The 16,451-nt window shown below is 54.8% G+C and overlaps 1 protein-coding gene across 6 annotated transcripts in view; it reads right to left on the bottom strand.

Moving 5' to 3' along the window:
• The window catches only part of LOC108293215 (nucleolar protein 4-like), a 73,802-nt gene that overhangs the window by 31,203 nt on the left and 26,148 nt on the right, over positions 1-16,451 (bottom strand). Inside the window, exons 1-2 of one of the 6 annotated variants that reach the window (XM_017514540.2) lie at positions 10,630-11,365; positions 241-382 (exon numbers count right to left, since the gene is read on the bottom strand). In XM_017514540.2, the coding sequence (XP_017370029.1) occupies positions 241-349 (109 nt within the window). In that variant the 5' untranslated portion in view covers positions 350-382; positions 10,630-11,365. Of the gene's footprint in view, positions 1-240; positions 383-673; positions 1,008-8,848; positions 9,066-10,020; positions 10,111-10,629; positions 11,366-16,451 lie in introns of those variants that run through there. The other 5 variants (XM_037733366.1, XM_017514532.2, XM_037733377.1 and 2 more) reach the window with 5 other exon arrangements.

Raw genomic sequence — 16,451 nt, 5'->3', positions numbered from 1 at the left:
AGGCTGCCAGTCCCATGGGCTCTCTCTGTCATCTTTGGGAGGAAGAAGCCAGGGGCTGGGGCAGTGGGGCCCTCGGAGATGCTGAGAATGCAGGGCAGCTGCCAGCTTGGGCCTGGACCACCCCAAGGCCTTGGCCCAGATTCCAACACCCTGGAGTGTGTCCACACCTCTCACCTGAGGACAACTGGGAGCAGGCGGCCAGGCACAGCCCCTCCCCAACTGCTACTGAGGAGCACTCACCGTCCTCTTGACTGTGGAGGTTCTGCGGGCTCCGCATCCTCTCGTCCTGGCTGGGGCTCAGGCTGGAGGCCAGGTGCGGGTCAGCTGACATCCATGTGGACTCGCTCATATCAAAATCCTCGCTGCTCACAGAAGTCTCATCCTGAGCGGGGACAAAGAAGGCAGGCGTTCAGCAGGGATGGGCTCTCATCAGCCCCAGGCAGGCTTGTGGGTGGACCCCAGGGCCAGTGGGCATTTGGGAATGCCCCGAAGGCCACAAGGAGCCCTCCAAACCTTCAAGTGAGGGCTGGGGGGTGCTCTCCCAGCCCGGTGGAAGTGGCCCCGGCTCTGGTTCCTGTCGGAAACCAAGCCTGAGGGCCGGCGCTATCTGTAATTGAAGACAATTACGAGGTCTTGCATCCTGCAGGGGCGGATGGCAGGGCCTGGTTCTTACCCTTGTGAGCCAAGGTTGAAACCAGCGCTGTAAACAAGGGCTGCCGCTCCCTGCTCCCAGCCCAGGGTCCAGGGCTCACTCTGCACAGGACTGGGTGGCAAGAGGCGGATGGCAGGACATGCTGGCCACTGGGCACTGAGGCTGAGCCGAGTGCCCCCAGCAGGCCCGGCGCCCTGACTCCCATGAAGCATGCATGGAATTCCTTTCTCCCACTCCCCCAGCCCAGAGGACATTTCTGTCTTCCTCCTTCCTAACCTTTGCTGTGCTTCAAAGATATGCTCTTGGGCAGCTTCCAGGGCTGAAAGGGCCAGCCCCAGAAGTGCAGAGAAGGAAGGGGGCGGGACGGGGCGGGGCGGCCAGGGGTCAGACTAGACCGCAAAAGGGGTTCAGCTCAAGGGCCTGGGGGGCCGCCAGGGCCTTCCAAACAGCCGGATGGCCTGCTAGAGAGGACCACGCCTGCCTCCTCTCCCCTCGCTGCTGGCTTCAGCCAGCCCTTGGCCAGTCATCCGGGAACCCCCGGGGCGGGGCCCCTTCAAACCAGCCCTCCAGCGGGAAGGGCCCCCACCTCCTCCCAGCCCAGCCTTTCAGGAGCAGAAAGCAACTGTGCCTGGGAGCTGGCTGTAAAACCAAGAAAGATGACCCAGCAGCTCCCACACCCGGAGTTCTGGCCTCCCCCCAGCAAGACACAATGGCCTCTGTGGGCCCCCAGTGAGGACCTCTGGCAGGGCACCCCCCAAGCCTCCCTCCAGGGTCTCTTCACAGATGCCTCTTTTATAGTGAGCAGACACACTTTGGTTGGAACTTTCTTAGGCTGCTGTCCCTGAGGCAGGCACATCTGCTCCAAGAGCTAGGGAGCAGCGTGGATTCGCCTCCACTCCCTCCCCCACTGGCTGGGCTGGTAGGGAGTTTCCTGGAATTTAATAGCTTCTGTATAGCGCCAGTGTGGACCCTCTGCAGAATCCAGAGGTCAGGAGCTGGGCTGTGACGCCCATGGTCCCCACGCGGCACACCCAGGGCCTTGGGGGATGGACAGAGCCCACGTGTCCTCTGGTGTCCTCTCCCCACACACGGGCACACACACTGGCTCTGCCCTCCTCTCACGGGCTGCCTGCTCCATGAACACAAGCACCTCCACCCACAGCCCTCCTTCGTGAAAACTCACACACCCGGAGGGTCACACACACACACACACACACACACACGTTCAAAAGGCTCTCTCTGCACAAAGGGTACAAAGGGACAACAAAACTCTTCCTTGTGCTAACTGTATAGAAGGAGAGGAGGGGGCTGGAGAAGAGAGGCTGGCAGGCTAGAAGGTTCCTTGGAGCCCTGAGCAAGGCTGCAAGGGACAAGTGGTTCCCCATCTTCCCAGCTGATCCTGCTGTATGGGCTCTGGGAACCAGGAACAGGGCATCTTGCATGGGCCCCTTACTCCTTCCTGGCTGCCCAGGGGGTGCCATGCTCAGAGTTTGACCTCAAGTCACAGCTGAAGAAGGAAGACTCCTGGGTATTGTTCAAATGCTCACGACTTCAAAGACAGAGCATGCTAGTAACCTCTGAAAGCGCCACCTACTCCAAACTCCCCATCTCTCCATTCTATAGGTATTTACTGAGCACCTGCTATGGGCCAAGCTCCCCTCTAAGTGCTGGGAAGCTCAGCTGTGGACCAGACGCACTCCTGGCTTGCCTGCCACTCACCATCCATGAGGGAGATGGACAATGAGCAGAAAAACACTGACGGTCGGTGGCAGCAACGAGGGCCGCAAAGCACACGGAAGCGGGGTGAGGGGACCTGTTTGCCAGGGCAGCCCAAGACCCCGAGGGTCAGAAGCACTAGAGCAGAGGAGTGAGGCGGGGAGCCCGTGAGGTCTGTGTGGCTCTGTGCACATTTCAGGCACAGGTAGCAGCAAGCGGGACACAAGTTGCTGAGTCTGAGGAGCGGCGAGGAGGCCGCTGTGGGTAGGCAAGGGCGGGCACACAGGGGCAGAGGAGCCACATGTCCCCTCCCACAGTCCACGTAACCCTGGCAGGGCCGTCCGTGCCCGTCTCCAGCTCGGAGAAAGGCTCTTGAACTCCGCTCAATACACAGGGCTGGAGCGCCAGGGCCGCTCGCACACTCTGGCCTCACTCAGCCAAGTTCAAAACCATAACAACAGAAGGCAAAGCTTCTCAGGGGCCCAGCACTCCCCTGGGCTTGTGGCATTTCACCCTCACTACAGGCCCACCAGGTAGGTACAGTTACCAGCCCCGCTCCACAGAAGAGGAAACTGAGGCTCCAGGAGGTTAAGGCGCTTGCCCGAGGTCACAAGCTAACACAAGGCAGAGCCAGATCTGTGCAATCGCCAAGGACCGGACACACCCTCCTAACCAAGCTGGCCCTCACCTAGAACCCACACTGCTGCTGTGAGCCACAATCCCAGTTCCAAGCTGTATCCAGCTGTTGCTGTCTTGTGGATCTCTGCCTTGTCTTTCCCCAGAAAACCTTAGGTCCTTCCAACAGTGGGGACCAGACTGTATGTTCTCTGAATACCACACAAGGCAGTGAGACTTGTTGAACCAACTGAATTGCCTGGCGTGGTGTTGGTGTTTAATGAGGACGCTGCATTAATTTGACAATTAAGGACTCTGGTCCCACTGCACACAGTTCTTGAATGGAGGGCACATGAGACCGGGATGCAGGCTGGTGGGCTGGTGGCGGCCTGCTGCCCCAAAACGTCTCCTTCCTGCAGCTGCCAGCCACCCCACACACAGCCAGCACTTCTCCGGCTCACATCACTGAACTGTTCCGCCAAATGCCCCCTCCACCCCTTGCCTTCCTTGATGGGTCGCACTGGGAAAAGGTGGGCTGTGCCTTACCTGGCATCAAAATCATCTGATAACGAGGAGCATCCAGTATCCCCAGGCTCGGGACTTCAGGCTAAGGGTTTTAAGAGATTTCCTCCCAAGGCCCTACTGCATAGGCACCCACATCAGGCCTAGCCCCAGCTCTGATAACTGCCGCTGGGAGGCCCACCCAGCCTGTCCCAACTGCCCAGGGGCATGAAGCCAGCAGCACAGCTGGTTTGTGGACCCAGGCAGTCTGTGCTCAGAGCCTGTATCACAGTGTCACCGCACCACGGGCCACTTCACCACATTTCCTTTGTTCAATGGGAGGAACCAGATTCCTTAACGACCAAGTGTCTCAAGATGAGGCCCAGAGGGAATCATGGGCGATGAGGCTATATATTCTCTCTCTCTCTCACACACACACATGCTCACTTTCTTCAATGAGTTGATGCACACTTACTGAGCACCTACTATGTGCTGGCATTGTGCTAGGGACATAGTTAACTGAGGCAGGCTTCCTTCACCCCAGGCCTTGTTAGCTAGGAAAACGGACCAGCAAAAAATTTTGAACCAACTGTGGGTGCAGTTGGGAGAAACTGCAGGACACACTGCCTCGTCACCTAACGATGGTCGTTCTCTCCCCAGCTCCCTGGGGACATTTCCTCCAGCCTCCAGGGCTCTGCCACGTGAACCCCAGTTTTGTGAAAAGTGGTTCGAAGATTCTGGCACCTTGACTGCAATGGCTTGCCTTTTAAGACAGGCTTACTGTCACACAGGTTGGAGTACAGTGGTGCAATCACGGCTCACTGCAGCCTACTGAGGAGCTGGAACTACAAGCATATACCACCAGGACCTGGCTAACTTTTTATTTTTTGTAGAGACTGGTCTCGAACTCCTGGGCTCAAGTGATCTGCCTGCCTGGGCCTCCCAAAATGCTGGAAGCTGCCACACATGGTTGCCGTGGTAATTTTTTTTTAAGTGAAAAACCAAGTCTCTGAAGCCTAACTTTTCAAAAACACAAAACAAAAATAAGTTTTGGTCAGATTTACACAAACACCTTCAACACTCACACTTTCAAGGACTGACCTGGAGAAGATGACTTCACTAGACCCTCTGCAGCCTGCCTGCTACAGCACAGCCCAGTTCACGGGCATAAGCCCCCCAGCCACAGTTCCTCACTTCCACCCTAAGCCAGGGCTGGAGAAGCAGGCGAATCACACAGGCAGTTACCAGCACACACAGTTCAGAACCTATCAACGGTGACAGTGCCCAGGGGGAAAATGCACCCCAGTCCCAAGGGACGCACTGGGGGCACTGGTGCAGGTCTGAGAGTGGCCAAGGTCTCAGACCTGCTCAGAGACCCCAGGTGCTCACCGGCTCACCCAGTGAGCACAGTGCACTTCTTACTCGTCCCTTCCAAAATCTCAGAGGAATTGGGGCTACTAATTTCTTCCTTTCTGTTAATAAACTTCAACAAAACTTTTGTTAGAGAATAAAAGTGTGGGCTGGGTGTGATGGCTCACACCTGGAATGCCAGCACTCTGGGAGGCCGAGGTGAATGAACTGCTTAAGGCCAGGAGTTCGAGATTCCCAGGGGCAACACAGTGAGACCCTGTCTCTATTTACAAAAGAGAAGTATGTGCAATCCATTACTTCTGGGTTCCCCCTCCCCAGTCCCCATCGGACTGGCCAGCCAGCTACCCCTGGTTTCTCTAGCCTCTGACCTTGGACACCCTGAGGCCTGAGGCCGTGCCCACCCCGCAGTCATTTATTCCAGCACCAGAGCCATCATGCAGGGTAATCGAGCCAAAGCCAAATGCTCTTCTGAAAAGGGAACTTAAGAGTTAAGCAGGCAGACAGGTAGCACCCAGTCAGCCTCTGGGACACACCCCAACCTAGGAGCCCTGCCTCTGGGCAGAGGGAGAGAGGAGCTGACCAGACCCTCCCTGCTCTTATCTTCAGTCCAAAATTCATGGGCAGGTTCAGTTTCTCTCCACCCAGCTTCTGAGGCCCTTCCTCTTCTGCAGAGTAACTGGCGCAGCCACTGCCCAGCCCAGGAGGAGGAGAAAACGGGAGACCAGTGGGGAAACGGTAGAAACAGGCCTGTATCCATGGCTTGTAACTACGGGCAGGTGCTATCAGTAACCTGATTATTTTACAACTGGGGTCAATTTCTCTGGAACTGGGTTCCTGGTGCCTCTGAAGTTGAGCCATTTGCATCCTCCAGGACTCGGGATCCTGGGGCGTGCCTCACATAGTATTTTCCAGGCTCTTCCTGAGAGCTGTAATTCTATCTCTACGGCTTGCTCGAGAAAGAAGAGGAGGAGGATTTGCTGAGAATTTAGTGCAATTGTAAGCCATAAGCCCTAACCAGGAGCCCTGAGTGTGTGTTTCAGAAGAGGGTGGGGGCAGGGATGTGCAGGGAATGTTTCTGGGCCCCGCAGGAAAGAGACCCCTCTCTATACAGCCCCCAGCCTTGCTCGACAGGAGGCCAAAGCTCCCACTGGGAAGAACACCAGGCTCAGGCGGCTGCCCAGCTCTATCCCAAAGTGAAAGCGAAGTCACTTCTCAACCCACTGGTAGGCACCTCCTTCTGAGCACCTACAGGCTCCTTCCAGGCCCTGGACATTCTTCCATACGAGGCGACGTTCCCCCTTGTCTCCATGTCAGCCAGCATTATACACACAGCCTTCTGAGCATGCCAAGAAGGTACTGAACCGCATGTGACCCCAACCTAACCACTTCAGTTCATCAGATGGCTTATTAATGGAAGATGGAAAGCCCCCAGGATCTAAAGCAACAGAGGCTCAAATCCTTGTTGTGAAGGGGCTGCACACACGAAATATGAGGGTGGTCTGAGCCACGGCTCCTGGGGGGTGTGGGGTCCCCAAGCCCACCTAGCCACCAGGAAAGGAGGTCAGCCTTCCAGCACTCCCTGCACAATTCCACTCCTTCCTAACAGGCCTCCTCTGCTTACTAGCCATGCAAGCACCAGCTCTTCTGGGAAATGTGAGGCAGGGAGGGCTGAGACACAGCCAATCACCTACCACACTTGAGGCATTCTCGCTGTCTCTCCCCACACTCACTCACACGCACACCGCATCTGTCAGAAGCGTGTTCCCATCTACATGTGGTCCTCTGTTGTCCCTGCTGTCATGGACGCCTGGATGCTGAAAGTGAGCATTTCCCACACCTTTCCACTGTGTATCAAATGGAAAACAGGCTTTTGTTCCTAAGCAAAGGCACCTGGCTGCTCCCCATCAGCATTCCTCACCACGAGGGGCTCGCTGGTATCCCAAGACCCTGCCATTAATGGGTTTTTGTTTTTGTTTTTTTTAAGTGAAGCTGGGGAGAGGAGCTTCAGCAGACAGGGATCTTGCAGCCAAAGGGAAGCCTAGAAGGGAGCCGCTGTGAGCTAATCCCCTGCAGGGCTGTCCTTCCAAGAAAGGCACCCAGACAACACAGAAAAAGTTCTTGAGCAACTCCCAGGCGGTCCAGCTCCACAGAGCCCCAGGGTAGCGGCCACAGCAGAAGTTCCCCAAAGGTGTCTTCTCAGCTGGGAGGAAGGCTCCACAGTGAGCTTGCTTCCCACTGTGCGGCAGGAAAGTGCTGAATGGGGTGGCGTCGCCCAGCTCTAGAGGTGCTGTCTTAAAATCCTGCTCTACAAAGCAAGCCCAGCCTGAGCCTGGATTAGACAGGAGCTTGATATTATTCAAGGACACATTTAGACCCTAATGGCTTTCCAATGAAGGAGTAATTTACTACCTGGGGGCTAAACTACCACTGGGGCCTGGGCCATAAATGGGCCTTTTCCCCAGACCAACCTCAGTCCAGAATCCTGTGGTGTCAGGGGTCAAGACAAGGAGCCAAGTACCATCACACAGATGGCTTTCACCAGAAGAGTCATGAGGGCCCCCAAACACCTCTCCCCACACCCCCCTTGGTGTGTGTGAGTTGGGGGGGGCAGGCTGGGGTTGCCAGCTGATTCTGGGATAAGTAGGGCTTTATCTCAAGGGAGAATCTATTTCAAGCCACAATCCTTCTCAGAAAGAGGAGGAAATCACAGAGTCCAAACACCATTTCAGGTGAAATCAGGAGGTTATTTATCTCCCCTCAGAGCACACAGAAAGAAAAATCAATGTTTTAGAAGGGGAAAAAAAGGTTCCATTTGAATTAATGGGTTTGTGGCTTCTCCATTGATCTGAGCCTCTTCACACTTTCTTTTTGTGCTTTTGTGCTCTTGGGGAGAGGGGAGGGAGCAAGGAATGGGGAGGAGGGGGTGGGCCTCCCGTAAGGAAAAGGACGGTCTAACCTTAACCCTTCTACAGGAATAATGCTAATTAGCGAGGCTTAATGAGAACTTCCCCCAGGAAGCGCAGCCCGGTAGGGGCGGCCGGACTCCGGCAAACGCAGCTCCGGGTGGGAGCAGGGTCACTTCTGCTCCCGAGTGGCTGGAATAAAACTGCGGATTGCACTCCCCCCTCCTCCCCAGCCAAAGTGTCCAGCCTCAGGACTAGGTGGAAGGAGGAGAGAGAGGACGGAGGTGTAAATCCAACTTAACCCCTGCGCGCGCCCTCGAGCCGGCCGGCTGCCTCCGCCCCGAGTGTCCCCTCATTAAGGAAGGCCCCTTCGCCAGGGGCCACCGACACCCGCGGCTTCCGGTCAGACGGTGCACCTGAGAGGGACACCCCGTCCCCTCTCGGGAGGGACCGGGGCCTGCCGAAGTGGGCTCAACTCTGCAAACCGCGTCTCAACTACCCGCGCCGCTCCGCGCCAGGGAACCCCTCCCTGCCACTCAACGCTTCCCGTCCTCGCATCCCCATACACAGTCCACTTCCCTTCTCGTGGCGGCCGCGGCAACCAGAGCCCGGCCCCCACCCCGCCGCGAACGAACGCCTCCCTCCCCGGGACGCGGTGCCGAGCCCACCGCACACCGAGCGGCCGTCGCACAATACCGCGGCGCGGCGCGCACAATCACCGCCCCCCAGGACCCGCGGCGCGCACCCTGGAGTGGGGTGCGCCCGGCGACCCCGGGCGCTCCGGGCCAGGCGCACCTCTCTGGCGCCCCGCGGCCCCCACAGTGCAGGCTTCATCGCCCCCCCACTCTCGGCCACACTCGCCCGCCCCCCGCCCCAGCCCACTCCGCCCAGGGCGCAGCCGCTCCCCCGCGCCCCCTTCCTCAGCCCCAGCACAGGAAGCTCCCCCTGCACCCCCCTCCCCAGAACCGCCTCCAGCCCCCCCGCCCCCCTAACCGCAGCTCAACGGCCGGCGGCTGCAGCCAGAGAAGGGGGGCGGCGGCCGGGGCCCCGGAAACGGCCCGGTCGCCGGGATCCGGGCCGGACTCCGTACCTGGGCGGGAGGCGAGGCGGAGATGGGCGGTCGGGATCCGCGAGTGAGCGGGGCGGGCGGCGGTGACAGCCCCACAGCTCCAGCTGCTGCTGCTGCTGCTGCCGCCGCGGCCGCCCGGGGAGAGGGGCTGGCACCGCCGCGGCGCGTCACTGCCCGGCCCGGGGGCGGGGGTGGCCAGGAGGAGGGCCCAGGCGAGCAGCGGCGGCTGCGGCGGCGGCGCCGCGGCCCGGAGGAAGGGGGAGGGGGCACCGGCACGGGGAGGCGGGGGAGGGGGGCGGGACCGGGCACGGGGCGGGGGCCGGGGGGAGGGGAGCGTAGGGAGGGCGCAGGCAGGGGGAGTAGGAGGAGCAGCTGGAGGAGGTGGCGGAGGGGCGGGTGAGAGGGAGGAGTGGGCACGGGGGAAGGAGGAGAGAGGAAAAGGAGGCACCCAGGGAGAGGGGAGAGGAGAAAGGAGGGTGAGAGGCGCGAGGGGAGAGGAGGAGGAAGGAGGGGGCGCTGGGCCAGGTAGTGGGGGATAAGGGCGCGCTGGACGCGCTGCCGAGCGCTTCGGTGGGGAGCGCGCTCTTAAGGGGGAAGCGCTTCGAAGAAGATCCTTGCAGGAGGCTGAGCCCGGAAAGAAGGCGGTGGGATCTGTGCCTACCCGTCGCTCTCGGAGGCCGCGGTCTCTGGGTCCGGTGGGGGCTGGGGGGAACGGGCACCCGGCGGGCTGTCTGCGGTCAGGCCGGGAGAGGGAGACTTGGCCCAAAGAAAGTGACTCAGGCGCCCTCGGGAACTCTCGATGCCCGGGCCCTTTGGGCAGCCCTCGACCCCGGCGCGTTCTCTCGGGTCCCCAGGGACGCGGGTACTTGTGGGGCGGGGCTGCCGGGCCCCGGGGCTTGGCTCCCCAGAGCGGCTGGAGCGAGACCCCGGGCTGGGAAAGCCAGGCACGTGGCCGGCTCTCTGCCGTGCCCCCGCCCCACCCCCACTGCAGGGCCCCCCGGTCCTTGATCAAGTTCAAGCTCGAGCTCCTCGGCGCGCTGCCCACCGGCTGCCCCTCCGCGCCCCTCCCCCTCCCCCATCCGCACCGTCTCGCTCTTCACTCTTCCTTTGTCTCTTTCCCACCACTTAGTTTACACCCCCTCCGCCCTCCTCCCCGCCCCCCGCGGGCGCCCGAGTGTCCGGGCAGCGCTCACCTGTTCGACCCAAACATCTCCGCGACCCCGAGAGCCCGCGCGCCCGCCCCCGCTGCCGGTCATTGTGCTTCGCCAGCCCACACAGGGCCGGGTCCTGACGGCGCGCGAGCCACAGTTGTAAAGTAATAGGATAATCTCGGGGACGCCGCTCCAGCCCAGACCCGGGCACGTACTGTCCGCGGAGACCGCACCGCCGGGGAGGGCAGCCACACGGATCCCAGGCGGGGTCCTCCTCCCCGCGGACGGACCCCTGCCCCAGGCGCGGGAGGCGGCGGGACGAGCGTCGCGGGAGGCGGCGGGACGAGCGTCGCGGGAGGCGGCGGGACGAGCGTCGCGGGGTGGGGGCCCTGGACCTCCGAGCAACCTCGGACTCGGCCCTAGACGCAACACGCTCGTCCCCAAACCGTAGAATTAGACCCCGATGGAGAAAATGGGTCAGGGGACCCATTCCCACCCTACCCCTCCAAATCCAGACCCTCCGCTACAACAGATGAGCCTCGAAAAAAACCTTGTGCTTTCACAAGGATGGGGAGCTGACCTCGTGGAATTCTGTGGGGAAACTGACCCCCCCCCAAAAAAAAAAAAAACAAAAACCGACAACGATCCCACCTCCTGATTCCTTCGGTCGCATCCGAAGAGGAAGGGCAATTTCTACTGACTCTTTACGCTACCATTCATTCACGGTGGAACCAGCAGAGAAGAGAAAACGAGACAGCCACCGCGATTGTTTGCAATTTTGAAACAGACTGCCTTTAACCCTCCAACTTTTTTTCTGTAAAAAGCCTTTTTCTTTCTTCCTCTGAAAGCTTCGCATTGTGAACAATCCGTGGTAAACAAGGCTCCCTCTACAGCCGCGAGTGGGAAGTACAACCCCACAGGTTCGGAGCCCAGCATTTACGCGTCAGAAAAAGAAAACGATGACAAGACATCACATTAACACCACGCAGGCTTCCTTCCGCACATGCTAAAGATTCTGCTGTCAATAGAAAACTCACACTTTCTTTTTCAAAGAGGGTTTAGGCATATTACTCATTAGCACCTTTTATTCCTGAAATCAAGTATGTTTTCAAACCAATTCACTCTCCCAGGTTTACTAGATCTCATCCTCAGTGGTGTGGGGCAGGTGGGAGGCTTTATTTATCCAAACGTGTTGGTGCCCAATCATGATTTTTAGAACAAACTAGTGGCCATAGTTCTTAAGTTGTTCCAGGAAATGGGATTGTTTCCACCACGGGAACTGTCCGTCCTCACTCTGAAAATGAGATAATTCAGGCTCAGGATTTCCCTCTTTCCCCACCACACTTCCAGAGACCTTTGACTTCTCCCGGCCTGAATTACTATTTCACGCAGTGGTGGACATCTGAGCTTGAAATATAAAGCCAAATCCAACTGAAGTTCAAAGGTGGCATTGAACCCAGATAACCCACCTCTTCTCTGACTAATAAAAGAGAGCTAGTACCGCCCAGGAGGGCAGAGCAGTGATTTTCTCTAGGCATGAAATGTGAACTCATTTACCATCCCGGAGATAAAACAGCGCAGTTCTGCTCAACCAACAGAAAACAGTTGAGAGCCCTGCAGAAACCTGGCTGTTGAGGAGCACTGCAAATTAGGTGAGTTTTCATGTGTGTGCACTGAAAGCCCCCGGAAATCTCCCAGATCCTTATTCCTGCAGGAGCTGCCACTCCTGGAGTAACCTTGTGTAGGTTGTTTTGTGTCCTTGTGCCACTCCCCCCCTTCCTTAAAGTGGCCACAGCATGAGTCCCAAGGACGAATCCAGTGACCTAGTTTCTTGACCACGAATTCTCCTAGTGATATGTCCCTTCTTCTGGCCCCAGCCTGGTGGGAGACCATGGCAGAGAAAGCTACTCCCATCTGCTTCAGGGGAGCAATGCTGCCACACGTCCCCTCCAGCCTCTGAAGACACTGGGTGCTTTTGTAAACAGATGATTGGCATATGCTCTGATGGGGCTTTTTAAGCAGCAACCCCTTTGATGCAGTTTCCTTTATGAAGTGAGATGTCCCACAAGTGGAGACCCGGCCATGGGACTCCAGTTTGCTATTTATTATTAGGACAAACAGGATCTTAGTGTCCCCAGAGCAGACACTGTTCAAGCATTTCAAAGCATTAAAAAAAGATTTATCCCCATAAATGACTTATTAATGACAGAGGATAAAATGTACCTGCACAATGGAGCGACCTGGCAGACACTTGCCAATGAAGTGATCAAATTTAGTAGCCTCCAAAGTGGCACCAACGGACATGATGTGCTCAGCTCCCAAAGGGAGGCAGTGGAAAACACAGCATCAACTGAGCCGTGTGCTCCCCCAAAACGCTTCACCTGAATCTGCTCCTCAAGAGACAACCAGACAAGAAATCCAGAAGGAGAAATTCCACAACACAACTATCCTGGACTCTACAAAACATTGTCACTAATTGACTGTCCTAAATGATGAGATGAAATAACAGCGGGGCACGGTGGCTCACACCTGTAATCCCAGCACTTTGGGAGGCCAACGTGGGAGGATCACCTGAGGTCAAAAGTTTGAGACCTGCCTGGCCAACACAGTGAAACCCCATCTGTACTAAAAGTACAAAATTGGCGGGGCATGGTGGTGCACACCTGTAATCCCAGTTACTCGGGAGGCTGAGGCAGGAGAATTGCTTGAACCTGGGAGGTGGAAGTTGCACTGAGCCCAGATCATGCCATTGCACTCCAGCCTGGGTGACAGGAGCAAAACTCTGTCTCAAAAAAATAAGAGAGGGAAATAATAACTAAAGTCAATGCATGACTCTTGTTAGATCCTGTAGAGAAGGGGTGAGGTGGGGACAAGGGGTGGGGGAGAGGCAGAGGATGGGGGTGGAGTGAGGGTGGAGGCTAGGGTGGGCTTTGGGCTGAGTGAGCAGGGAAGAGCTCTCCCAGGAGGAAACCACCGGGTGTCCTAATCCCCAGAGGGCAGAAGTTGACAGCTTGGTGAAGACCTCGGGGCACTGTCTTCCAGGCAGATGCAGCATCTGGTACAAAGCTGCTGAGGAAAGGAGGGGTGGTCAAAGTGGCCAGAGCAATGTGGGCCGAGGGAGGATTGGAGGGATGAGAGTCGGGGGGCACACAGAGCCAAGCATGCAACCTCCTGAACACCCCCATGAGGTGTGTGAGCTTTATGCTGGGAGTGAGGAGAGGATGTAATCTCAATTATGTTTTTAGATCAGGGGAGATGAGATTATAAAACAGGAGAAGTAGCTAGGCACAGTGTCTCGCACCTATAATCCCAGCACTTTGGGAGGTGGAGGCGGGTGGATCACGAGGTCAGGAGTTCGAGATCAGCCTGGCAAACGTGGTGAAACCCTGTCCCCACTAAAAATGCAAAATTAGCTGGGTGTGGTGGTGCATACCTGTAATCCCAGCTACTTGGGAGGCTGAGGCAGAAGAATTGCTTGCACCCAGGAGGTGGAGGTTGCAGTGAGCCGAGATAGTGCCACTGCACTCCAGCCTGGGCAAAAGAGCAAGACTCTGTCTCAATAAATAAATAAATAAATAAATAAATAAATAAATAAATAAAAATAAATAAAGGGGCAGAAGTGGTTGACAGGGAGACCAGTGAGGAGGCCCAATGAAAAGAGTGTTGTCACATGGGACTAGTTCAAATTCTGGCTCTGACATTAGACAGGTGACTTTAGGAACCATACCTAAACCGTTCTAAGCATTAATTTCCTTGTCTACACATGATCCACTATGTTTTTGTTTGTTTTGTTTGTTTTTGACCACATCTTGCTGTGTAGCCTAGGCTGAAGTGCAGTGGCATGATCTTGGCTCACTGCAACCTCTGCCTCCCGGGTTCAAGCAATTCTCCTGCCTCAGCCTCCCGAGTAACTGGGACTACAGGCACCCACCACCACGCCCGGCTAATGTTTGTATTTTTAGTAGAGATGGAGTTTCACCATGTTGGTCAGGCTGGTCTCAAACTCCTGACCTCAGGCGATCCACCTGCCTTGGCCTACCAAAGTGCTGGGATTACAGGTGTGAGCCACCATGCCCGGCAATACCATCTTTTAAATAACTCATCTTTATCCACTAATTGGAAATGTTGTCTTATACTAAATTTCTATTATGTGTGGATTTTTATTTTATTCTGTTGCTATTCCTGTCTTAGTGTTATGGCTTTAAAATATGTTTTCTGGCCTGGCATGGTGGCTTACGCCTATAATCGCAGCACTTTGGGAGGCTGAGGTAAGCAGATCACTTCAGGTCATGAGTTTGAGACCAGCCTGGCCAACATGGTGAAACCCCACCTCTACTAAAAATACAAAAATGAGCTGGGCGTGGTGGTGGGCACCTGTAGTCCCAGCTACTGGGGAGGCTGAGGCAGGAGAATTGCTTGAACCCGGGAAGGGGAGGATACAGTGAGCTGAGATTATGCCATTGCACTCCAGCCTGTGAAACAGAGTGAGACTATGTCTGAAAAAAAAAAAAAAAAAAAAAAAAACAAAGAATATTCAGCATGTATCCTTCCAGATTGTCTTTTGTACATTTATGTATATCGATGATTTTGATGCTTAGGTAGTTTAATGCCAAGGTATTCAAAATTAATATATTTTGCTAATAGCAAATATGGCTGTATTTTTTAGATAAGGGTATATTGGATTCATTGGATCTGTTCTTGTCATGATGTCCTTTTTATAGTATCATTTTATGTTTTCTGTGTTAGGTCTCCAGGCAGCAGGGATTGGAAACCAGGCGACAGGAATTGGACACCAGGCGACAGGAATTGGACATCAGACAATACCAGTCAGCCATCCAGCAGCAGGAATGGGTCATCAGGCCAGAGGAATGAGCCTGCAGTCAAATTACCTTGGACTAGCAGCAGCACCTGCAATTATGAGTTATGCAGAATGTTCTGTCCCAATTGGAGTGACTGCTCCCTCATTGCAGCCAGTCCAGGCCCGAGGTGCTGTGCCTACCACTGCCATTATAGAACCACCACCACCTCCACCTCCTCCTCCACCACCACCACCACCAGCTCCCAAAATGCCACCACCTGAAAAGACAAAAAAAGGAAAGAAAGACAAGGTATAATAAATCTCCCTTTTTAAAAATTTATTTTTAAAGATTTTATTGAAGTTATATTCATGTAACATAAAATTAACCATTTTCAGGCCAGGCACGTTTGCTGACACTTGTAATCCCAGCACTTTGGGAGGCTGAGGCAGGTGGATCTCTTGAGGTCAGGAGTTAGAGATCAGCCTGGTCAAGATGGTGAAACCCTCTCTCTACTAAAAATACAAAAATTAGCTGTTCCTGGTTGCGCACTCCTATAATCCCAGCTACTCAGGAGGCTGAGGCTGGAGAATTCATTTGAACCCAGGAGGCAGAGGTTGCAGTGAGCCAGGATCATACCACTGCATTCCAACCTGGGTAACAGAGCAAGACTCCCTCTCAAATTTTAAAAAAAAGTGCCAAAAAGGTTGGGGGCCTCTGGTATAGCCTATTGTTCCTAGGCTGCAAAAAAAAAAAAAAAAAAATTAACCATTTTCAGTTTTAATACATTCACAATATTATATAACCACCATCTCTGTCTAGTTACAATACATTTTTATCACCCCAAAAGAACAAATAACCCTGTATCCATTAAGCAGTCATTCTCCATTATCTCCTCCCAACACTTAGGAACTACCACACCAATCTGCTGTATCTGGATTTACTGATTCCGAATACTTCATTTAAATGGAGTCATGCAGTACATGACCTTTGGGCCTGGCTTCTTTCACTTAGCGTAATGTTCTTGAGGTTCATCTGTGTAGCATGTATCAGTATGCTAAGTAATATTCCACTGTATGTATATGAATATACCATACTTTACCATTCAATAGTTGATGGACATTTGGATTGTTTCTACCTTTTGGCTGTTAGAAATAATGCTACTGTGAGCATTCATATACAGGTATTGAGTACCTGTTTTGAGTTCTTTTGGGTATATACCAATACGTTTGTTTCTCATTTTTATGTTTTTTTGGGGGGGAGTTTTGTTTCTGTTTTGAGATGGAGGTTAGCTTTTGTCTCCCAGGTAGAATGTAATGGTCAGTTCACTGCAAACTCCACCTTCCGGCTTCAAGCAGTTCTCATGCCTTAGCCTCCTGAGTAGTTGGGACTACAGGTGCCCCCTACCATGCCTAGCTAATTTTTGTATTTTTAGTAGAGATGGGGTTTTACCATTTTGGCAGACTGGTCTCAAATGCCTGACCTCAGATGATCCGCCCACCTCAGCCTCCCAAAATGCTGGGATTATAGGCGTGAGCCACCATGCCTGGCCTGTTTTTTGGGTTTTTTAATTGCAGTGTTTTTTTATACTGGTTGTGAAGTGGTATCTCATCGTGATACTGATTTTCATTTCTTCTTTTTTTTTTTCTTGTGTATCCAGTTTATGTTTTTTGATAT

Source organism: Cebus imitator, unplaced genomic scaffold (assembly GCF_001604975.1).
Source record: "Cebus imitator isolate Cc_AM_T3 unplaced genomic scaffold, Cebus_imitator-1.0 Scaffold18, whole genome shotgun sequence".
Taxonomy (NCBI): Eukaryota; Metazoa; Chordata; class Mammalia; order Primates; family Cebidae; genus Cebus; species Cebus imitator.
The sequence above is the reverse complement of the archived record's forward strand: the minus strand, read 5'-3'. Positions and strand labels throughout refer to the sequence as shown.